The sequence below is a fragment of the Vespa velutina genome, chromosome 13 (genome assembly GCF_912470025.1).
Source record: "Vespa velutina chromosome 13, iVesVel2.1, whole genome shotgun sequence".
Classification (NCBI taxonomy): Eukaryota; Metazoa; Arthropoda; class Insecta; order Hymenoptera; family Vespidae; genus Vespa; species Vespa velutina.
Window position 1 is genome coordinate 5044252 of NC_062200.1, and position 25541 is coordinate 5069792.

The window sequence follows — 25541 nt, forward strand, 5'->3', positions numbered from 1 at the left end:
ATCAAAGATTCTCAACTTATAAATCAAAGAAAATTCTTTCGTCTTTGTAATCATGAAGTTATAAGTGTATTTTCAAAAAATCTTTATTCCTACAGATTTCTTTACATTAAACAAGTTTTCTTTAATTTTGATTAATCTATAATTGAAAGAAAATATTTAATACCCCACGTCGTTCGAGTAAGAATTTGATTCTTTTTCTCGAACTTTTTTTTTTCCTATTAAGCCTCTCTGGGAAAAATCGATTCTGAATCTTATCTAAAAAGTCATTTTCCACGTGTGAAATTAAAACCGAGAAGGTATATGTAATCACATATAATACATACATATTATGTATACGTATGCATGTGTGTGTGTGTATGTGTGTGTGTGTGTGTGTGTGTGTGTATAGGTATTCACGTAAAAACATGACTAATGCGTTGTCGAGAAATCCTTTCGAAATTTACATATAAGTAGACATTGGTCGCCGTAGCGTGGCTAATATCAAGGCAAACACGAAAAGTGCTTCGGAAATATTCGTTGACGTTTGCGAATGTCTGGCGAAGATGACGCTCTTTCTTTCTCCCTCTCTTTTTCTTTCAGTCTCTCCCAGTAATCCGTTGGGTAAATATCCTTCTCTGAGTTTTGAGTTGTAGTTTTAAAGCAATTCAGGAGAGACGCAGGGGAAGGAGAGAAAGAAAAAGAGAAAGAGAGAGAGAGAGAGAGAAAGAGAGAGAGAGAGAGAAAGAGAGAGAAAGAAAGGGATTGAAAGAGGGTTAGGGAGAAGGGGTTACAAGCCCGTACGTTTCATTAAATGTTTCGTTTGCACTCGTTGATTCACGCTCGGGAAATTTGCCGTTGACATCGTCGTTCTTCTTGTTCTTTTTTTTCCACCCTTCCCTCCCCCCTTCCTCCCTTCTTTTCCTCCGTCTCGACCTCTTCCCTCCCACTTTTTCTCTCTTCTCACCCTCATTTAATATCCAAACAGCAACGTTCACTGTTGGCGTCTACTTCGAGAAAAGAATTTTTCGGAACTATCAGAGAGGAAGTGGAAGACGTTTTAAATGATACAACTGAGGATCGTACTCGTTGTTTTTGTTTATTTTTTCGGTTTTTGTTTTTCGTTTTTCTTTTTTCTTTTTTTTTTTTTTTTCAAAAGATTTTAAGAATTACGGATAGTCCGTTGTGGAAAAAGAATGAATAACGGCGAATAATTGTTTCTTACTGATCATCTTAACCGAGAATTAAATTCGAACAAAATTTAGATGATACTTTTGTTCCATATTTTTGTTGTTACGTAGAGGAATTTTTTCGAAATTCTATAACTCAAGATATTTTCACTTTAGACATTGAACAGTACATTTATTACATATTATTAGAATATATCACTTTAGTTATTTTTTATTTGGCTAAACACTTTCATATACAATATGTTGAGTTGATATTAGAAATTATAAGTTGGTTTTAATAAGTTAATATTTTAAAAGATTTGTTATTACAACAATGTTAAATTTCCTTTTTTTCAAGAACGAATTTATCTGTTAGGAGTTTTTTTTTTTTTAAATATGTGAGTATAGAAATATTGTAATAAAACGTAATATGATTGAGGAAAGAATTTTTTTTTATTACTATGTACTTTATTAATAATGCAAAACAAAATATTTAATAATAATAATAACAATAATAATAATAGTTACATAATGTATTTGTATTAACGTTAACATATTCTAAACGATAACGGAAATGTTTATTGTGTAAGAAAGATAACATATGAATATCAATATCAAACAGTATAAATTAATAATGCAATTAATGCGATCGTATCTTTATAGGATTTGAAACATGATATACGTTATAAGAATACTGATTATATTTTTTACAATAATTACAATATGTACCATATGAACTGAATGCAAATTATTCTACGATTAATCTACTTTTTTTGTAAAATCACAAAAATGATAAAAAGATAAGGCATAAACTGGAAATGTTCTATCATTATATTTAATTTCTTGTACACTATCAAATATCGTTTATATTTAACTATAAGAAAAAAAAATAAATAAATAAATAAGAAGAGAAGAAAATTTGATGAGATATGATTGAAATGGTCGATGGATATACATTTGCTAATTATCTCTTGATTTTATTATCCATATGTACAGACACGTATATACCATATATGTTTATATATATATATATATATATATACATGTATACATCTCTCTCTCTCTCTCTCTCTCTCTCTCTCTCTCTCTCTCCTAATTCTCGTTGTATCGACCGTAAAGTGTAATATTCGTCGAAATGATGCCGTGCATTCCTTTATGGCGCATAAATTACCAACCCCCCTAATTTTGCATGCACCTAAAATTAATCGAACCGAATCTGCATACCGTGTTTCTCTTCGGTCTCTCGCCTACGCCACTTTCATTTCAGTAGAGTCGTCTTGTTCGTTTGCCACATATACATATACACAAACAAATGTATCTATATTCTCTCTCTCTCTCTCTCTTTTTCTCTCTTTCTCTTTCTCTCTCTCTCTCTCTTTCTCTCTTGCTATCTCTTAGCGAAAATTATAGATACTTCGAAGCGTATTGTTTCTTCCGTAATTAGCGCCATAATAATATCCAGTATGCTTTTAACCGTCAGTCGACAAAAGCTTACTATTTCCAAGTATCGAGAATGCAATTATAATGTGCCAGTGTAGGAATAAACGTTAGTGTCGAATGAAGGAACTACACGATACCGTGAAAACGTGCGCGCGCCAATGGTCACGTGCACGCTCGTCCGCAAGTCGTCTATCTACCTCTTTGATGTATGTACATATGTATGTATGTTGTGCCACGTATAACACGCTGGCTAAAGCGAGTAATTTAAACTTTACGACTATCAGTGCAGGACAAAGAGAAAGAGAAAGAGAAAGAGGGAGATGAATAATAACGAATTTCATGAAGAGTAGAGTAACTTTAATTTAAATCTTTCGTGATAAATAATAAGCTAAACTTTCTTAAACTAACATACGTGATTAGAAACTAATCTTTCGTTTTAATTAGAGAAAGAGAAAGAAAGAGGGAGAGAGAGAGAGAGAAAGATTGCTGATTAAAAACTTCCTTTCTATTTTCTTCCTAATATTTCTCATTCTATCTCAGATGTTCCATTTTCTATTTCATTTTTTCTTACATTACTTATCATTTTTGAATCGACGAATTATGTAAAATACGACGCCAAATCGATATTTTAGAGATTATTTCTCTCTCTCTCTCTCTCTCTCTCTCTCTCTCTCTCTCTCTCTCTCTCACTCTGAACCTAGTTCTGTTATTTCTCCTTTTTATTTCTATCATTCTTTTTTCTTTCGATTTATCGACATCTCACTCTAATCTAATCTTTTTTCCCTCTCTCTATATATATATATCTTTTTATCTTTTTTTCTTCTTTCTTTTTTCTTTCTTTCTCTGTCTTTCTCTTTCTCTTTTTATTTTCTTTTCAAGCCGCAAAGTGCACTTCGCCAAGGAAGACCGGTGTTTCTTCGTCGTTGCGCGTGGAGAAGTAATCGAGTGTCGACTAGCGCTTACTAGAAGGTAAGCAGGTAGGCAGGCAGGTAGGCAGGCAGGCAGGCAGACATGTAGGCGGGCAAGCAGTTGTTCAGGAGCTTTAACATGTGTGGTCTTACATGTTTCTATTCGAAAAATGGCATCGAAGAAATTGTGTTCCTCTTGAAGAAAAGCAGAAGAAAGATAGATAGATAGATAGATAGATAGATAGATAGATAGATAGATAGAAAGAAATACAGAGAGAGAGAGAGAGAGAGAGAGAAAGAGAGAAAGAAGCACAGGAAAAGTGAGAAAAAGAAATAAAAAAAACGAGAGCTCGTTTCTTGAGCGGATTTTGTTTCTTCTCTTTTACATCTTTTTTCTCTTTTCCTTTATCTGACTGCGCTAGAATTCGCGCGTTTTTCGATATATATATATATATATATGTGACATGAACGTACGTATGTGCGTACGATGTATATGTGTATATATATGTATGTGTGTGTATGTACAATCGAGGGCGTTTCAGGAGCGGCGATATACATACATGCTTTCTTTAGCATGGCATTGCATAAAAGGCGTGAACATTGAATATAGAATTGCTAGAACAAGTGGCGAAAGATTTTCTTCTTACAGAAATAAAAAGATATTCTACTAGGTAAGGGAAAGGACATTATCGTAAAAAAGTAATGAGAAAATTACATTTTGTCATTAATTTTTATTATAAAAACACGATCAAACAATTTTGGATTCATATTTATATTTAATTTTGGATTCATACATTAATTCGTTCATTCATTTATTTTTATTTATAATCAGTGTATTAATTAATAGACAAATATAACAATATATCGTGATAGGTAATATTTATATTATTAAAAATTAATAAGAAAAGAAAAAAAGCAAAACCACGAAACAAGAAGAGAAAGAAATTAATAAATTCCGCATAAAATTTCAATGGAGAAAGAAAGAAAGAAAATAATAATTTTCTTTCTGACAGAACGTTAAAACGTTGATTTTTCTATCTCTTTCTATCTCGATTCTTTAATCATTGTTGCGATTGTAAAATATAGTTAATAACGAGCAATTAAGAGGCCAATTAAACTGCAATATGATTGCCTCCTCTACTCTCACTCTCACTCTTTCTCTCTTTCTCCTTCTCCCTCTTTCTCCCTTTCTCTCTCTCTCTCTCTCTCTCTCTCTCTCTCTCTCTCTCTCTCTCTCTCTCCCTCTCTTCTTCTTATCGTTTGTAGCGGTATGGAAACTACCGAGGCTGAACAAATTTGTAGGGTAGGAAAATAGGGGGAGGAGTTAGAGATGGAGAAGGAGAAGGTTTAGGAGAAGGAGAAGAAGGATGAGGAGGAAAGAGGAGGAAGAATAAGAGAAGCGTAAGGGTAGGTGGAACGTAAGCCGCAAAATGCGAAGTTAAAATATGCAGAGAACGTACGTGTGCGGGAATCTCGTTACTCCATTATCACCGGATTACTACAGCTGCACCTCGCGTAAGAGCGGCAGAGATAGAGATAAAGATAGAGATAGAAAAGGGGCGAGAGTATGAGAGAGAGAGAGAGAGACAAAGAGAGAGAGAGAGAGAGAGACAAAGAGAGAGAGAGAGAGATAGAGAGAGAGAGAGAGAGAGAAAGAGAAAGAGAGAGAAAGAGAGTATGCGAGCGACATAATCCAGTCAGCGCGTTGTACCAACGACTGGTCCAACGTTACTCGGAGGATGAGAAGCGGCTGGTAACAAAGTAATGTCCCTCTCAAAGTAACCGAATACCGTTGGCTCTCCCTCTTTCCTCCCACCGTCCACCTCGCCATGTCTCTCGACAATTTTGTAACACCTACACTCAAACGCGATGTTCAAAACCGCTCCAGTCGCTACTTCGTGACTGTATACATAGAGAGTATGCGTGCACCATATATATGTACGTACGAATTTGCAGAAGACCTTTTATCCATTCGAACTGTTTAATGGATAGGTAATGGACAGCTGGGATTACGATTTGTTACGTAGTCACGTAATTTCGTATTTCGTCTATACGACAAACTCAAGTATTAAAGGAGGAGTTATATGAAAAATGAAAATTAGAAAGGAAAATTTATGGTAATATATTGGGTAATAAGTGACGTTGAAATTTTCATTATTTTACATCTAAATAAAAGACTATAATAGTTTTTATTGTATTATATGCCAATCCAATATAAATATTATACATGAAGGTATATGTATATATTATTATTATTATTTATTTACATAAAATATATACTGAAAAATTTATTAATTAAATTATTAATTGAGTAAATATTTATTATATATGCTGTTTCTTCTTCATTAATATCATTATCAAAAATTTCAAATAATCGGGCAATTTTCTATTAGCTAATCGATCAATCATTCATGTTTGTTATCTACGAATATTCAAATCCGCACGTTTTTCTTTTCTTCCCTTTTTATTTTTCCCTGGATCGTTTGATATGCTTAATATATGAATATTTAGCAGGTAATCTTCGTACGTACGTTCGATTACATGTTTGGCATTGCAGTTGCATCGTGCGTGGTATTCTTTGCGTCCCTCCCTCCTTCCGCCCCCCCCCTCTCTTTCTATCTCTCTCTCTCTCTCTCTCTCTCTCTTTCTCTTGCTTGTACTCTGTCGAGTACTCGACATCACCCAGGCGCATTATAACGGGCCGACTAGGTGCTAGCTGACCTAAAATATGCCAAGTACATATGCCCTGTTAGAGCCAACCACCTACCACCAACATTCCTTCTATGTACCTCTCCTCTCTCTCTCTCTCTCTCTTTCTCTCTCTCTCTCTTTCGTTCTCCTTCTTTTATTCTCCTTCCAATCTTTTTATTCTTTATTTGGCCTTCCAGAGTGACCTTCCTTTTTTCTCCTCTTTATCACTACCCTTAGAGACCGACCGAGGTGGAGTGAACGCGCTATCGCACGTTTCCTCGCATAAACAGACGATATTTTTGTTGTCTCGCGTATGTCTGCATTTGCACGAGGGAACAATATTGCATTTGAGTAGGGATTTTTTTTTTTTTGTTAATAGAAAGACCAAGAAAACGTCTTGATCTTACGAAATATAATATCATTTATTATTTCGTTTTGTCAGATGTATTTATTAAAAATTGATTAATTGAAGATGTCGAATGTCTTAAAAGTTCTTCAAAACTTTTGTTACTTTAAAGTTGTTCATGTCGTTCTTGTAAGAAAGGAAATAATAAAAGAAGGGAGAACTTTCGCAACTCGAATCTACCTATATACATATATATATAGAATATATATGCATATATATATACATATACATAGAATATATATATATATATATATATATATATATATATATATAGAGTAATAAGGATATTCTTTAACGAGCCTTGCAACGCTTCTCTATTCTCTCCCACTCGTAGAGATATTTTCTTCAGGCATGTACTTGGAAAAATGAGAGTACTGCTTTGCGTAGAAAAAGAGTGTGTGTGAGAAAGAGAGAGAAAGAGGGAGAGAGAGAAAGAGGGAGAGAGAGAGAAAGAGAGGGAGAGAAGAGTCAAAAGTGAAAGAGTAAAAGAGAGGATCTCAAGGCAACATCATGGATCGTTCCTCATTTCTCTCAAAATCCACAATAATCTTTTCTCACTGCGTGCTTCCGGAAAGAATGAGAATCCTTCTCGTCCAGACCATTGGCTATCGTTACACACCCGGACAGTTTGTCGCAACTCTCAATGTGACACCCGTTATATTCTCGATGGTCACCGTAGGTATCGTTGCAAGCACATTCTCGAGAAAGGTTACAGTTTTATGGACAATATTTCTTACACGCCCGTGTACATTTTCATTGTTCCTTGTTCTACTCATACTTTACCACTACCTTTTTCTTTCTTCGCTTTTTCCTTCTTTTCTTTTTCCTTTTTTTTCCTCTTCTTCCCTTTTTCGTTGTCGGTGTCATTCGAAGGGTGTAAACAGTTCATCTTTCTAGTAGATCTCTCGATACTTATACTGTAATGATCGTAGTGCTGTCATGAGACGAGAAGGGGAGAAATAAAAAGAAAAGATATATATATATATATATATATATATATATATATATATATGTCTTTTCGTTTTATATATATACCCACACATATACACATATACACATCATTTGGTAGGTCGAAAAAAGATAAAAGAAAGATACTCGCAATTCGTAGGTTGGCTCACGAGACGCGTTAATGTTTATTGTGAGTTACAGTGGCTCTTTTAAGGATTCCTTTCCTGGCCGGTGTTACGAGACAGAAATGGGTGCGACCTACGTGATTCATGTTTACGTTCGAAGGGAGATTGTAAAAATCTCTTATCTGACGTAACTGACTCCTTGCCGGAGAGACGCGCTTTCTCTCTCTCATTCTCTCCTCTCTCTCTCTCTCTCTCTCTCTCTCTCTCTCTCCCGTTTTTCTCGTCGATACCGTACAATAAACTCTGCCTCGTTCTACTCCACCTCGTTCTTTATTGTCCCTTTCAAACGTTTATCTTCACGTTTGTTGCGCTATTTCATCGTTCTTCATTTTTCAGTTAGAGTTGACCTTTATAAGATCGATGATCTTCGATTAGTTTAACGGAGTATCGTATACGTAACGTTTCTTATTTTCTTTCTTCTTTTATAACATTATTTTTCTCTCTGTTTTCTCTGCTTTTACCTAAGTGGCGTTATTTATTTTTTCTTTCTTTTTTTTTTTTTCAAACTTGCCCGTGAACGTAATTACGAGAAACAACGGCGGACTCGAGCGTGAAACCGTCCTTACACGCGCGGTGCTGCTTGTACTCGGTTTTATCTACTTTAGATAGAGTCCTGTGCGACTTTGAAATTTACGCTCTATACAACTTTAATTAGATAGAAGCGCTCGCTCGAGCTTACGTATACTCTATGGCCATGTTAAGAGAGAGAGAGAGAGAGAGAGAGAGAGAGAGAGAGAGAGAGAGAGAGAGAGGAGGTTGGACAGGTAACAAAAACGAGCTGCAAAATTCGCGAATTTTCGTTCTACCGCAAAACTTGCATCGATCCGTTTTCTCTCTCTTTCTCTCTCATTCTATCTTTCTCTCTCTTTCTCTCTTTCTTTTCTTTTCTTTTTGCATCTTTTTCTTTCTCTCTTTCTCTCTCTCTCTCTCTCTCTCTCTCTCTCTCTCTCTCTTTCTGTCTCTTTCCGTCTTATTCAGTCTACAGCTGCAAAAGCGGAAAAATCAAGGAAATGATTCACGCTCCGCGATACGAATACCAACATCCAGCGCGTTTTTATTTATACCGTTTCTTTCCTTTCCACGCCAGTGATCACGCTAAGAATAGTTTTCACGATACTGTTAAGAGTTTCATCCTTTTTCTCCTCGAATAAAATTTTTCCACGAAAGCAAATTCTCAAGTTATAAGAAAATGCGTTGCGGAGAAATTATCGAAAACAATTCCTCGATGGTGAATGATCTTTTTTCTTAATAACAAAAATTAGAAATATTTTCATCAGAATTTTATATTTTTCAAATACGATCTATCACTATATCGTTTTTTATACATTTATTATTAACACATTGCTGTTCCGATATTTTATTCCTAACTATACTTAACAAGTAATAAATTATTTTTTTTGCATCATGTACTTTTATGGATATTCTTCTGTTGTAAATCGAAAAATCGAATAATCAAGGATAAACTATTTATGAAACAGATTTTATTCAATTATCATTTCTTTGTATCATCATTTATTATTTTCTACTTGTATAATAATCTCATTCTCTGAACTTTCATTATTTTATATTACAATAGAAATTATTATCAAAATCGCTTGGAAAACCCTTCATTTAGTTCGCAATTTTTGTATATTTATTTTTGTTATAAATATAACAATTTTATTTTTATGTTTGTAAACTTAACGTCACGTAATCAGATATTTATTATTATTTGATATTCTCGATAAATAGTTTTGTAATATCGTCCATGTGTTCCTTTATTATTTATATTTAAACAGTTCTAAAAATAATCGATCAAAAAACTTGTTAAAAAACTATTAGGAAATATTTTAATGTTTTCAACAATAGCAAGAAAAAAAGAAAAAGAAATTAACAGAATAACGTTGTAACATTTAATCTCACTTAGAATTTTGGCATTTTGAAATAAGAAAGTAATCGATTATTAGAAATACGAATTTGACTTTATAGTAGTCGGATGCACAAAATTCGAAACGTGATTAGGATTCATGTGGTACTTCTCGCTTGAGAATCATTCTCATCAGAGGGCAACTACGAAAGGAAGTGAGTAGAAAGGGATGTAGAAAGGGATGAAAGGGGAAAGGAGGGGGGTTACGTGCTTATAAAAGCAGTTACACACATACACAAACACAAACACAGACATTCACACGTATATATATATATATCTACGCACACACACGCATATACAAATTCAAGAAAGTTTTGATCCTTGGACAAACGGCAACTCCTGTCGCGTTCATTCGCAAAGTTTAAGACGCTTCGCTTTCGTGATTACGTGACGCTTCGTATTAACGAGAAGAGAGCGAGAGGAAAGCAGAGAATATCTTCTGTTGCGAGTGAACAAAGTTACAAATTTCGATCTCTCCGATGGAAAACATCGACATTTTCAACAACTTACACACGTATACCTATAAATATCGAGATAATACAAATGTTCGTAGTATATCATAAATATTTGAAAATTTATTAAAACAATTAAATAAAATCAATAAATATTTAATTGCAACGTTAATCAATTCGAATTAAGAAGTTAAATCTCCATGACGATTAATTAATTCGTCATGGAAATTTAACTTCTTGCGTGATAACAAAACATAAGTAAATAATTTATTTCTTATCACTGTTAAAAGAAAGCATTATATAGTTCTCAATTTTTCATTCCACGATTCATTAATTTATCCAAAGTTTCTTGTCTGCTTCCGTATCATTTTTCTTTTTTATAATTTAAATCAATTTCACACTTCCACATTTACAGATACAAAGTCTTCTCGGTTAACGGATTAAATAAATTTTTACTTTTGTTTATTATCTTTATATCTTATAATTACGAATTAGATATTGAAATATAATTAAAATTAAGGAAGGAAAAGAGAAAGAGAGAGAGAGAAAGAGAGAGAGAGAGAGAGAGAGAGAGATCTTTTGTGGGATTACTGGAGATCTCTTTGAGAGCTTGACACATGATGCACAACATACGACATGAGAACTATTCCGTTTATATTCAAAATCACCTTTGATCGATAATAAATCGTTCTCGAATTTCAATTAGTTATCCTTCTTTTTGAGAATACGAAACTCTCCATCCGAGCAATTTCTAAAGGATAAAGAGAAGTCAATGAGTACTTACTCCTTTAATGGGAGGAGGGAGATTAGGTAGGATGGATTGGGATGGGTGGATTGAGTAGGGTGGAGTGGTCTTTAACATCTGATACATCGAGTAGTAGACGCATTCGTGCAAATTACGATGATCAGTCGTCGCCATTCAGTCTGCCCGTTTGATCGTCGATCGAATATAACTTTACAGTGCATTCAACTCCTATCTTTCTCTCTCTCTCTCTTTCTGTCCTAATCTCTATCTCTGTCTCTGTCTCTCTTTCTTGGATATCTTCAGTTGGTAGAAGATATTTTAGCCTGCAATATCTTCTCCCATGCAACGGATTATCGAACCTAAAGCTGCTCGGAAAGATAGCTTCGCTTCTCATTCAACACAATCTCGTTCACTGGCTTGACTCGTTGAATGTTACTTATAGAGTATTATAACAATCAAAGGAGTTTATCATCATTGAATGATTATATATATATATATATATATATATATATATATATAATTTATTATATATATTATATATATATATATAATCGTTTATTATATATATATCCCTAGTTGTGCACCTGGGGTGTAGGACACCACAAATCAATTTTGATCTCAATTTAAAACAAGTAAACGTTTATAAATGGGACTTGTGCCGCCATTTATATGTAGTTGAGATATGTATCTTTATATTCTAACCATTAGAATAGTCCGCGTTATGTCAGTCGTTAAGTTAAAAACAAATCGTTAAGTGGTCGAGTAAAGTTGAAATTTTTATAAAATTTGGTGTATATCACACCCAGTATGCACAATAAGTAGTTTTTGCATTAATTTGTGTTTCTCTATTATTGAAAATTTGTAGTCTATTCATACTCTAAAAAATGTGATTCTATATACAAGGATGGTAAAAATTATTTTCTAATCTTATGTCTCGTTCATATTGAAAATCCAATGCAATCAATGAGAATGGCAAATCAGCTATTATACAATACTATAATGAAAATAAAGAAGTCGATCAGTTATATTATTTTTCTTTAGAATGTTGGATATGGCTACTACAAATGATAGAATATTATTGAAATGTAAAAATGCTGGTAGAAATGTTACAATCTTCCCTCAATCTTGTCTTAAAAAACTTTATAAGCAACTTCGTAAGAATTATTTATTAGTGCATTTCAATATGTTATTTCTTGGAAATGATTTAAAATTAAGAATTAAGAGCATATTCCGATTTGATGTTGAGTAGGATACAAATGAATTTTCTGAAATTATAATATATAAAAAACAACGCTGATGTATGATTTGTCTATGTTCGAAAGAGGAAAACTAAAATTGGATGTCCCTTCTGTAGACGCTCTATTTGCGATACGCTCTATTTGCATCACGTTGGCTTATGCGTTCAGCACATCGGCCATAAGTAAACATTTAATTATTTTTTTATTGTAATTTTGTACTTTTATAGATCCTTGTAAAAATAAGAACTTGTATGTATGAATATTCTAGTGAAATGAATGGAAAAAACAAAAGATAATGAAGATTGATGGAATAATTGAATGCTATTTCCTTCTCAAAGTGAGTCATATTTGTATTTCAAAATAACTATACATTTTGTAACGATAATTTTAGTACTTATTTTTTTCTGAAAAAGGTTTATTTCAAGATAATAATGCCACTAAATTTTTTTTTTTTTTTGAAATATTGAAAATTAAAAAAGATATTTGATTTTTAACGAAAAAAATCAATTTTTGCGCATTGTATGATTCATGAAAACTTTTTACAATGTCAAAATTAGAAATGCGTTTTCAAGTCTACTGATTATTATTTCCGAGTCTTCAAAGAATATATAAAAATTTTTTGGAATCAAAATTATTCATTCTGTATGACATCTATGTTTCTGTTGTGTCGTAACGGTGAAACTATAAGAATGCTTTCAGATATGCGTCTCACACCGAACCAGTTATAATAGTCGATTTGCACGGAGAATTTTCCTCGTCTCTTTTTTGTCGTCAGTATTATAGACTCACTTGGTCGCGATAAATAAGAGCGGCGACACTAGGCTAGGATGCCGTTGAAGGTCATCAGCAAAATATTGCTCGCCGCGTTCCCGCAAATTAATGGGAGAACGCGCGTTCTATTGAAGGATTTCATGAAGCTCTTGAAGTAAATACACGATAATAAATATTCCACGAATTGAAGTTATCACAGTATATTTGTTGATATAAGATACAATTGTTGATGTGTTCTTATGTAATGATATGTAGTTAGCTGTGCTGTTGCGTTTTAGATTGTATTGAATTCCTCCGATTAAGGTATATGTAAGTAAGGCTAATGATATTGGTAAGACTCGGCTGTCTTACTGATGAATGCAAATACTTTAATGCGATTGTCTGTAGACATCTCTTGAACTATTCACGAAGATATTAATGAATTAGGAAAGGGAAATGGAAAGGGAGAAGTTTAAGTAAAAAATATCCGGAAAGGAAAAGCAATATCTTTATTGATCGTGGGTATGTCAAGATAGTTTGTTAAAATGTTTAAACAATTCCATGTGTATTCCATTGTTTTAATGATCGTGTATATTAGAGGGTGTCAATGGATATTTTAAGGCTAGGCGTCCTTGAGACCTTTGGTTCGTCGCGCTTAGGCGTCTACTTCCACTATTTATTTATTGTCCAGCTCGACACATTATTGAAAACTAGATATTTGACTAAAAATATTTAAGCTCGAACAAGTTTTTTATTTATACATTTTCTTAGCAAATATCCAACGAGTTTCCAAGGGCAGGTATTTCTAATAGTGATATATGACCCTTAGGAGAAAGTAATGTGAACAATTGAGGGACGCACGTGTGCGTCAACATTTTGCACATGTGTCAATTTTTATTTCTGTTCAAAGTGCCTGGGATGTAGAACATCCCAAGTGCACAAATTGAAATTGTTTTGTGCACAATTTGAAATTGTTTGTGCACAACTAGGGATATACATAATATATGTATAATATATTATATATATACATAATATATATAATATATTTTATAATAATAATAATATTATAATATATATATATATATATATATATATATTATAATATTAGTAATATTATAGTAATGTCGCTTTTTTAAATTAAATTCAAACGAATAAATTTTTAACAAGTTTTTAGTTTTAATCATAACCAAATATCGACATGCGCAGAAACGACATTACTTTCCGGTCCACCTAATATATATATATATATATATATATATATTGAAAAGTAGTCTAATATTTTTATTAAATTATTTTTATTAAATTTTTATTAAATTAACGATTTGAATTTAGGTGAATAAATATCTACTATCTAATATCTAATATCTTAATATCTAATTACGTGTAATAAACTTTTATTTATTATTTATAAATGATTTTGTTGATTTAAAATCGTACATAAATCATTCAAAATATTTATCGATAATGTGTGACAGGTGAAAAGGTCACAGAAAATATCTTCGGAATCCATAGTTTCTATGTATTTGAGACACATGACCTTGAACGTTGAGACCTGAAAGAAGATGTTAGCAACGATGTAAATGGGATTTCGATGTTCTAATGTCGAACACAAAGTTCTACTAGCGGCGATAAGTAGGCTATTTCCGGCTTTACACTCCGGCCTAGGAAATTTTCGATAAGAGAAATATAATTATCGGACAAACCGCAAAGTGCAGGAGGAGACCTACATTCACTCGATCTCTCCTCTCTCTCTCTCTTTTTGGATGAACTCGCTTATAACCTGATTAGCAGAAACGCATAGTAACTTTACTCAATGCGAAGCTTTTGTTGCCATCAAACATGCGCGTCAATAGGTACGTGTCGTTAACGTCGACAACACTAGCTCATAACAGGATTATAAGGTACATTGGTGTATATCTCATGAAAGTGGATACGGACGTGCGTATGAAAACGAACCGGATTAAATCTTTTTATGTGTATCTCTTACGAGTTACATCGAAAGTTCTTTCGATATAAATTCTTCCTTGTTAATACGAAATTCATTTGTAACGAAACTACGTGGGACATGTTACATATCGATGATATTATTTATAGATATTACATATTCCCCCTACGTAAAAAATTCTCATTTTATTTTTATCATATCTTCCATTCTTCCAACGAGTTTTAGAAATATTTTTTAAAATGGAAAAAATGGATAGAACGAGAGTCATGGATCTATAAGAGTTTCTTGTCACGTGATATTAGACGACGATAGGGGGTGATGAAAAATTCAAGAGAGAGTTCGTGAGATATATTATCGATCGAAATGAATCTGCGCGTTCGCAGAGATGCGGAATTCAGCAGCAATAACCGTTGCTACGCGGTGGTGGCTAATAATAATGGAGCGACCAACCGAGCGAACGAACGGTAGGAGTAGAAGAAAATAGTGCAACAAGTGCAGAAAGCTGCAGTAGCGACAGCTGCGGCGTAACGTGCCGCTAGCACCACCGGCTCGAACATCCGCTTTCTCTCTCTCTTTCTCTCTCTCCCTCTCTCTTTCTCTCTCTCTCTCTCTCTCTCTCTCTTATCTTCTCTCTCCCTCTCTTCTCTTTATATAATAGAAAAGCTTTTGCATTATCTTCGGTAAGTTTATTTCTTACTAGTTTCATTTCCTTAGGAATACGGTCGAATATTCTTCGAGAGTTATCATCTCAATTTTATTCTCTCTCTCTCTCTCCCTCTCTCTCTCTCTCTCTCTCTCTCTCTCTCTCACGATAATTTTAAATTGAACTAAATTTATTTGAAGCTTATCTTTTCCTTTACCAATTAAAGCTTATTGAATTTTCTTAGATCAATGACCGTGAATAAGATCTTCCATCCGATCGAGATCTATCTTTGTGAAATTGTATATTCAGTTTGTTGTAAAGATTCTTTGCAAATTTTATTATAATAACAATGATAGGTATATAAGAGTATATACTTAAGGATTTGAAAAAAAAAATACGTATAATTTTGAAAAAAAAGAGAAAGAAAACTAAATGAATGGGCTTCTCTTTTACTTCCTTCTTTTGACTTATTTCCCATATACTTATTTCGTTCACGTTCTAAGAAGAAAATTAATATAAATTTAATAAGAGGTTATAAAAAAAAAAAAAAAAAGAAATGAGATAAATTCTTAAAATGGAGTTTAATTCAAGGAATGTTCGATCTTAAATATGAATTAAAGGTTAACAGTGCGACGCACTATGATATTGATATTCTGTAAGTACTGATGTCGATTCTAATGAACTTTTGGTTTAATATTGTTTTCAGTGCCGATGGAAATTATGAGGTAACCATTATGACCAAGGCGATCTTGCACCATACGGGAAAGGTCATATGGAAGCCACCGGCGATCTATAAATCATTTTGCGAGATCAACGTGGAGTATTTCCCCTTCGACGAGCAGACCTGCTTCATGAAGTTTGGCTCGTGGACTTACGACGGATATACGGTAAGTCCTCGTTCTCCGTGGACGAGCAATTAAGCTTGTTATTAATTATACTGGGTACGGATAGAAAGACAGAGAAAGAGAGAGAGAGAGAGAGAGAGAGACAGGGTGAAGGAGAGGAAGGGTTGGGTGGTTGGGTGGGTTTGGAGAAGAGCAAGTTAGAGAGAACCATGAGACCGTTCGGAAATCGAATTTCCTTTGTACCGAGAATGAAACTCTCTCTCTCCTCTCTCTCTCTCTCTCTCTCTCTCTCTCTCTCTCTCTCTCTTTCATTTTCTGTATTTCTTTCTTTCTTACATTTACGTTAGAACAAGAGCAGAAAATTTCAAGAGATGGAAAATCCTTTTATTCTCGTCGTTCAATCGTTATCGTAAATCCTTTCGAGATTGTTGAAGCAGAATGAAATCGTGGAGATTAGAAAAGAAATAATAATGTCCATGTTTTATAATTTATTATTAATTATCTAAAACTTAATAAATTGTAAGAATAAATAATAAGATATCTTGTGATAATTTAATAATAATTTCATAATCGATGAAAGGTCATTTTTGTCTAACTTGATATCGAACGAGAGATTTAAAAAACGTATTATAAGATTGAAATATATAAGTATCTTTTATGTTAAGAAGAAAGTATTAACCACGAAATCCATGGGAAAACGTCAATTCGTTTCTCATTCGTCTTTATCTAACTTAATTCGACTTTTTTCGGTTGGCCCATAAATTTATCTCCGCAACGTTTTTGTTAAATCCGCGGAACAAAAGTCTGATCCATTCTTACGTCTTTTGGATCTTAAACGTAACTCCTTTTTCTTTCTTGATGTACTACCAAGAGAGAAGCATATATATATATATATATATATATATATATATATATATATATACCCACACATACACACAAACACAGAATGTAGGTCTTACTGTCAAGAAGGACCGAGAGACGGAGGTTGAACGCGATTATCCGTAGCCATTCTGATTAAGTTGGAAACTCAAAGGTAGTAATCTTCAAAAGCTTCTCAGTGGTGTATCGTATTTAATGGATTATCTCAATGGAATTTCGATTATTCATGTCGCGATTAAAATTTCTTATTTGCAACATCGCCATTACAGCGAAGATTAGTAGATCGAACATAGGAATTTTTTCTGGGTGAAAGAAGAGAGGGGAGGGAAAGTAAAGGATGATAGAAAAGGATTTAATAATAATTGAATCTACGGATGAAAATTTTCGATGGATAACGTTTTTGGCAATCGAATTGATTTCAGGTCGACCTGCGGCATCTCGCTCAAACCGAAGATTCGAATCAAATCGATGTGGGTATCGATCTGACAGATTATTACATCTCCGTCGAGTGGGACATAATAAAAGTGCCTGCCGTGAGGAACGAGGCGTTCTACATTTGCTGCGAGGAACCGTATCCCGACATAGTGTTCAACATCACCCTACGCCGCAAGACCCTCTTCTACACGGTAAACCTGATAATACCGTGCGTGGGCATATCCTTCCTCTCGGTGTTGGTGTTCTACCTGCCGAGTGACAGCGGCGAAAAGGTTTCCCTGTCGATCTCGATACTCCTCTCGTTGACGGTGTTTTTCCTCCTGCTCGCTGAGATAATACCGCCCACGTCGTTGACGGTGCCGTTGCTCGGCAAGTATTTGTTGTTTACGATGGTGCTCGTTACACTTTCGGTCGTAGTGACGATCGCAGTGTTGAATGTGAACTTTCGGTCACCGGTTACTCACCGTATGGCGAAGTGGGTACGGATCGTGTTCATTCAGGTGCTCCCGCGATTCCTCCTCATCAAAAGACCAAATAAGGACGAGGACGATGAAGATGAGGAAGGTATCGACGGGCTTGTCGGTGGTGCTAACGGTGCTGGTACCGGTGTTGGTGATAATGGTGGTAGAAACGGTGGTGGCGCCGGTAGCTCCCATCATCATCGACTTCATCGTATTCATAACGGGCACGAGCTCGACGACGAGCTCGATGACGTCGTCGACGAGGATGACGTCGAGGCACCGAACGGGAAACCGCCCGAGGCTATCCTCACCGATGTGTTCCATGTACAAGAGACTGATAAGTACGAGCCGTATGGCAGTAAGAGGTTCAGCGGCGAATACGAGGTACCTGGACCACACGGTCCGCTGGCACACCTCATCGTCGGTCATCATCATCACCACGGCGGTGTTGCTGGCGGTCCTGGCCTTCCACCACCGAGCTCCTTACCGACTACTGGCCCACCTCCGCCGCCGCCACTCAGCAAGCCACCGAGCTTTCATCATGAGCATGGTCCACCTCTTGGTACCGTTGCCCCTTATTTCGAGGAACCACTGCCCTCCTTGCCTCTGCCCGGTGCCGACGACGATCTCTTTGGACCGGCTAGTCCCGGTTATGCACACGAGGACATCAGTCCCACCTTCGAGAAGCCATTGGTGCGCGAAATCGAGAAAACCATCGACGACGCCCGATTCATCGCACAGCATGCCAAGAACAAGGACAAGTTTGAAAGCGTGAGTCTTTCTCTCTTTATATTTTTATTTTTTCATTTTTATCGTTAATCTTATCTTATCGTTTATCCAAGCTGAGTTTTGTTCCCTCGGCAGTATTACCATGAATTACTTGACGGTAGAATATTTTCAATAGATGGGATGTAATTACTAAGAATGAAATTTATTCGAAATCTTTAGGGTGCGATTAACTTCTGATCCTTTTATATTAGTCATTTGTATATATATCTATCTATATTCAAACTCTATCCAATTCAATTCAACTCAGTTTCATTTGAACTCGTTCGATTAACTTCTCCCAGATAAACTGATATTAAGTTCGAACGAAAATCAATCAATCATTGTTCTTCGTTTTCTAGTTATTCTTTCAGATTAAAGATAACGATGAAATAAGATAGAACGTGATAGAAATTAAGAGAAAGAGAGAAAGAGGGAAGGAGAGAGAGGTAGATAGAAGAGAACGGCTAAGTTCTTTAAGAGCAAGTCTAGGAGCGTTAGCGTCCTATTAGTTGAGCAAACCTTTTTAACATCATACAGCATGCTTCCAGCTCGTGTCCTACCATGAATGGCCGAGTTAACTGGCTTTTTGCTTTGAACGAAGAGGAACTTTAGGTAAAGACTTACCGAGCCACATCGAAACCCAGTGGGAAAAGAGAGTCGATAAGGTTGAAGAAAACGAACAACGATCACTCGCATCAATCTATCCGACAGCTTCCAGTTTTTTCTTCGATTCTCCCTTTGCCTATCTCTTTCCATTTTTATCTCTCTCTCTCTCTCTCTCTCTCTCTCTCTCTCTCTCTCTCTCGTTCTTTTCTTTTAACTTGGTCCAACTTGTCCCTGTTGGGTACCAGTTAAACTCTTCGAGTTCCCGTTGATAAGAAAATCTAACATCTGTTAGATCCCTTTCGAGACATTGAATCGTTCATTTTCATTTTCTTAGGATTTAAAGAAAAACAAAGAGAAAGTTATCTAGATACCATATGGATTTGTTCTTTTCGATAATAAAATTTGTTTTAACGTATTATACATTCTGATATATTAAGGTGAATATATTAAGGTTGAAATATGGGAAAGTAAATATATTTGTAAATTTTTTTTTTTTACTTTTATATCAAAACAAGGTGTTCTTTAAAGATTTATGTGCATATGTTGCGTGTATAAGTGAGTGTGAGTGTTTGTGTCGGTATATGAAAAATTTAGTGACAAAAACGGAATCTGTCCTTTATTTTTTCTCTCTCTTTTTTTTTTCTTCTTTTTTTTTTTTACTCAGTAGCAGTAGGTGTGAAAAAGATATCCGTGTATGTTCGTTACGTGAAGAAGGTTCACCGGCGAGGGTGAATTTTTTGCTTTACCGCGTCGACGCAATCCAGCTGTTTTCCGAGAAATTATATAGGTCAGTGTGCCAACGGCACTTTGTGTATTTCAACGCGAGCTTGTATAGCGAATAGCTCTGTAATCGAGGTAAAAACGTAATTTCGAGTATGCTTAAAAAAAGAATTACGAGAAATAAATCTCGATATAAAATTGATCTAAAATAAGATTTTCTTTTATCTTAATATTTTTTTCTCCCTATATCTTTTGAACGTCATAAAAATCCTTGATTAATTTTATTTTATTCATATTTTCGTGCGTGCGTTCGTGTGTGCTTGTATTTGTGAGAGAAAGAGTTTAGTTTCTCTTTTTTATTTTTTTTTTTTTTTTTTTTCTTAAAATAAATCATAATTTTATAATTTATTCTGTACCAAAAACAATTTTCAGTGAACTGAAAATACATAAGAGCATCGTCTTAAACGTGAAATCTCAAAGGTCGAATTGTAGACTTTGAGTAGAGAAACAAAGGCCTCTTCAATTAAATTCAATAAATCTGTACTTTGAAGATAGGAAGATTTTGACGTTTAGATTCTAACGTTTAGATCCTATAGTAGTTACGCATATCGAGTCAGATTTCAAGAGGGTTGTACACATAATTTGGAGATATAAACGGAGTCGAAAATACGAGATGCTGTAGCTAGAGTAAGAGCTTTCCTTTTGTCGTTGCACACTGGCGTGTGTATAGTTTAACGCATAAATTATTCTTGTGATGTATCTGTCGAATAACGCACTGCGACAACTTCCTTGCCAAGGAAGTCTTCTCTAGAATTTGATTCTTATGCGTTTGAGTATAATTGTGTGTGTTCTTTAGCTATTACATGTTTCCTTAGCTACCACATGTCTCAGGTACATTTCGGGATTCAACATATTCCATTCAATGCGTACATGTATAATTACATTAATTTTTATATTTATGTATGTGTATATATGTGTATATCAACTTTTTTGTAGTATAATTACGATATGTGTTCACACGTTCCTGTCTGTGATACGTATATCCCATTTAATGCTTATATATATATATATACATATGTTATGTGTGTGTGTGTGGGTGCACACATGTATATATATATAACTCTGCACATTCGTTTGTTTTTCTCTTTGTACATTATATATAGTAGTAGTCGATCCATGTAAAGATAGATAGATAGATCGAAAGATAGATAAATAGATAGATAAGAAGAAATAGGAACACAAAATTGGACAAATCTCTCGATCTCGTATCTTGTAAAGCTAGGATTTCGGGAGGCAATGCAAGTGGATTTTTGGCACGCACCTTACATGATAAGATTTGTTTGGCTGGTATATTAGGAAAAAAAGATAAAAAAAAAAAAAGTAGAAGATTTCTTTCGAGTTTTTCTTCTCAAACTTTTTGATCTTACGTGGATGATACTCTAAATTTTTAGTCTCTATTCAAGTGAAAACGTTTGTTTAGATTAGAATATTTGGAAGGATTTATCTTCAAAAGAATTTCCAGATAATGTTTTATTAGTTCTCTTATGGTAGGACAATACGAATGTTAGAAACGACGCGTTTTTTTCCGTGGAAGTAGGATTTTAATTGGATGAGCGTTTTAGCGTAAATGATACTCAAGATTTTTAACTTTCGTTCAAGCAAAAACGTTGATTGTTTAGATTAGAATTTTAAGAAGGATTCATCTTCAATAGAATTTCCAGAAAAATTTTTTATTAGTTCTCTTATGGTAGGACAATACGAACATTTTGTACGATGCGTTTTCTCCGTCGAAGTAGAATTTTGATTTGATAAACTTTTTACGGAAATTTTACTCGCTAAATTGTTTCGTATTGCCAACGTATTTTTAGTTGTATTAAAACAGACAATTCTAACTTTGTTGGAAAATATGCGACGTGCAATAAACGATGTATAAAACGCTCGTGTAGTCTTATTAGCCTTATTATTTTTATATCTTTTAAAATCTTTTTTGGAGAAAATATATATATATATATATACACAAATTCGCTATCTATGTGAGATGTCGAGCCTGACTCGACGTGTCACCGGAAAGATCTCAACAAAAAAAAAAAGAAAAGAAAGAAAAACGAAAAAAAGAAAAAAAAATTACACAAATTTCATCTCACATATCGAAAAATTTTGATCTGTTGTTAGGTCGAAGAGGATTGGAAGTACGTCGCGATGGTGCTTGATCGGATCTTTCTATGGATCTTCACGCTCGCTTGCGTGCTCGGAACGGCGCTGATAATCCTCCAGGCTCCGAGTCTTTATGACACGACGAAGCCGATCGACATAAAGTACAGCAAGATCGCGAAGAAGAAGATGATGTTGATGAATATGGGCCCGGAGGAGGAATAGTTGACGATAAAGCGCGGTCAATGGCCACCGTGTCATTGGCGCGATCGTCGACGTCATCGCCGTCATTATAATCATCGTCATCGTCATTGTCATCATTGGATTTGCTGGTGCCGTCTTCGTCGTCGGTATCGTCATCATCGTCATCGTCGGCGTCGCCGACGTCGACGACGACATTGTTCTTCGTCGTCGTCGTCGTCGTCCTCGTCGTCCTCGCTGTCGTCATCCATCGAAACTGCCGATTTTCGCGTCAGTGCGGAGAAGGACGCGACTCTTCTCTCTCGTCCGCCGCTCCGCTTTTCTTCCATCGCTGCCCCGTCGTTTCCTTTCCGGTCTCGTCCCGGAATGAGACTAGATAAAGTGACGAGATAAAGTGATTGTATGTAAGAGAGATAGATAAATAGAGAGAGAGAGAGAGAGAAAGGGAAAGAGTGAAAGAGAAAGAGAACATGACTATGCATGTACGTTTGAGAGAAAGAATGAGTCTGAACGAAGAACGACGATGTCGCTTGTCTCCCCTCGTTTCCTTCCCCATCTTCGTTTTTTTTCTGTTTCGGAAGGGTACTTTCGAGTGGGAAAGAGAGCGACTGAAGTGCGAGTAAAATAGACCGTATGATAGAGAGAAAGAGAGAAAATGTGAGAGAACGATTGATAGGGGCGTGAATGAGTAGTGGGTACGAAGCGAATGTTACTTTGTGATGTCGTGGGTGGGCTTGACGGGAAGAGACGGAGGGGAGGAGCGAGAGAAGGAGAAAAAGTGCCAAATACGCGAAAAACACGCGCACCGTATTTTTGTAAATCTGGTTTCATACGTAAGGCTAGAGTCGTGCGGCGAGACGTCGAACTGCCCGAACTGCCGATTTTATATAAGAAGACGTTTACAGCGAGGGGGGCGCGTTTCACGGATACATATAACTTACACTTACAGATACACACTTACATATGTACACATATACACAAGTATACACATCCACACGCACTTCCGACGTATTTATTATTATTATTCTTACTACCACTATCGTCATTATTATTATCATTATTATCATCATCACCATTATTATCATTATCATCATTATTATTATTACTATTACTATTATTATTATATATAAATATAAATATAAATAAATAAATAAATACATATATATATATATATATATATATATATATATATATACCGCGCACACTGTCGCTCACGTATCGTATACGCACGTCCACACATTCAATCACTACTTCCGCTATACAAATACACATATACATAGATACAGGACGAATATACGCACGTACGTGTGCCGTACATATATACGTAAAAGTACACATACATATTATACATACATACTCACATATACATACAAATATACAGGGAGGGCATTTAAACCGCGCACATGTATATGTATTCGCATCGATACGACGGTGAAGGGCGAACGTTACGTGTCGCTTCGAAGTTGCACTGTCGAAATGCTTGTGCACATTTAAGATGCACAACAACAACAATAACAACAGCAACAACAACAAAAATTAACAACAACGTGGTATCACGTTGTATGTACTTGCAACGAAATATCCTTTTTAAAAACGCGCGAATCACGCACTTACACGAGTACTACGAACGTTCACGTCGAGACTAATTCGTTCGTTTATTCATTCGTTTATTAGGATTAGAGAATGATTTTTTTTTACTAGATTACGTTACATGCGAACGAACGGCGTGGGTTCATCGATCGATCGATTTTACTTTTATTATTTTATTTTATTTTATTTTAGTTTCAATTAAAATAGGAACATCGAAATTCTGGCTGAACAATGTTTTTTAACTATTTTATCGAATATTATGACGTTTATCGTGCAATAAAATGAAAATACTTTTTTCTTTTGTAATTTTTTTTTTCTGTTTTTTTCTGCTTTTTTCTTTATTTTTCTTTTTTTTAACGACGAAAAAGTTATTTTAAACGTTCGTTCGTGTAAATCGTGCTTATATTTAGTGTATTAATACTGGTTATAAGAGGGTAAAATGCTTCCATCGTTTTTACGAAGACGTATGAGAAGCGAATTTTCTTCACCGTTTTCTTCGAAAACATTCGCGTTTACGGAAAGTTACGAAGAGTTTATGCAGCAGAAAGAAAGAGAGAGAGAGAGGAGGGGGGGGGAGAGAAATAGAAAGAGAGAGAGAAAACAATGGGAGAAACAAAACATAAACCGCTTGCAAACAACTGCCAATATTAGATGCGGCCTCAATCTAATTTAGTCGGCGCATATGTATGGAGAAAAGAGATATGAAAAGAAAGGAAGAAACGAGAAAACAGGATGAAAAAGAGAGAGAGAGAGAAAGAGAGAGAGAGAAAAGGACAGAATGAAAATTGATCGGATCATGAAAGATAGAAGATTGAAACGATCGAGAAAAATATCAGAAAGGTAAAAGTTTATTAAAAATTTCAATATTTTTATCGTTCAATTTTTTTTTCTTTTTCTTTTTAAGTTATATTAAATCGATAAATTAATCAATTAGATTTTCGAAATTTGTGTAAAAATAGTACTCGAACAATGTAAAACGTGAAGAGATAATTATGATAAATAATGTATTTCTTGTTTTATTTTTTTGTTCTATCAATGAATAAATGAGGATAGTATAAAATGAATAAATTGCAACACCATATAGTACCATATTGAGGTTGAGAAGAGAAAGCAAAAGAGAAAAAGAGGAAGAGAGAGAAAGAGAGATAGAAAGAAAGAGAGAGAGAGAGAGAGAGAGAGAGAAAGAGTGAGAGAGAAAGATAGGAAGGGAGGGAGAGAGAGAGAGAGAGAGAGACAGATAAACAGAAAGGGTGATAAACTTACAAAGGATAAAGTAAAATGGAAAAAGGAAGCTGCATTTTAAATCATATATATCCTTTTAGTAAACGTGGAAGAAGATGGATCGCGTTCATAGTTGTAGTAGTTACGTGGAAAAGAATCTTGGAATTCGAAATATACCTCAAAGCATCTTTGGATCCTTTAGGATGTCGCGTAGGCGAACAACCGAAAAGCAGAGAACGATGGTAAAGGAAGAAATGATTCC

The 25541-nt window shown here is 34.8% G+C and overlaps 1 protein-coding gene across 4 annotated transcripts in view; it reads left to right on the top strand.

The window, feature by feature from the left end:
• The window catches only part of LOC124953659 (acetylcholine receptor subunit alpha-like 1), a 124910-nt gene that overhangs the window by 97580 nt on the left and 1789 nt on the right, over positions 1 to 25541 (top strand). For all 4 annotated transcript variants that reach the window (XM_047505364.1, XM_047505367.1, XM_047505366.1 and 1 more), the window contains 3 exons: positions 16109 to 16289; positions 17549 to 18793; positions 22289 to 25541. The exon at positions 22289 to 25541 is cut by the window's right edge and continues 1789 nt beyond it. In XM_047505364.1, coding sequence (XP_047361320.1) covers positions 16109 to 16289; positions 17549 to 18793; positions 22289 to 22492 — 1630 coding nt within the window. In that variant the 3' untranslated portion in view covers positions 22493 to 25541. The remainder of the gene's footprint in view (positions 1 to 16108; positions 16290 to 17548; positions 18794 to 22288) is intronic.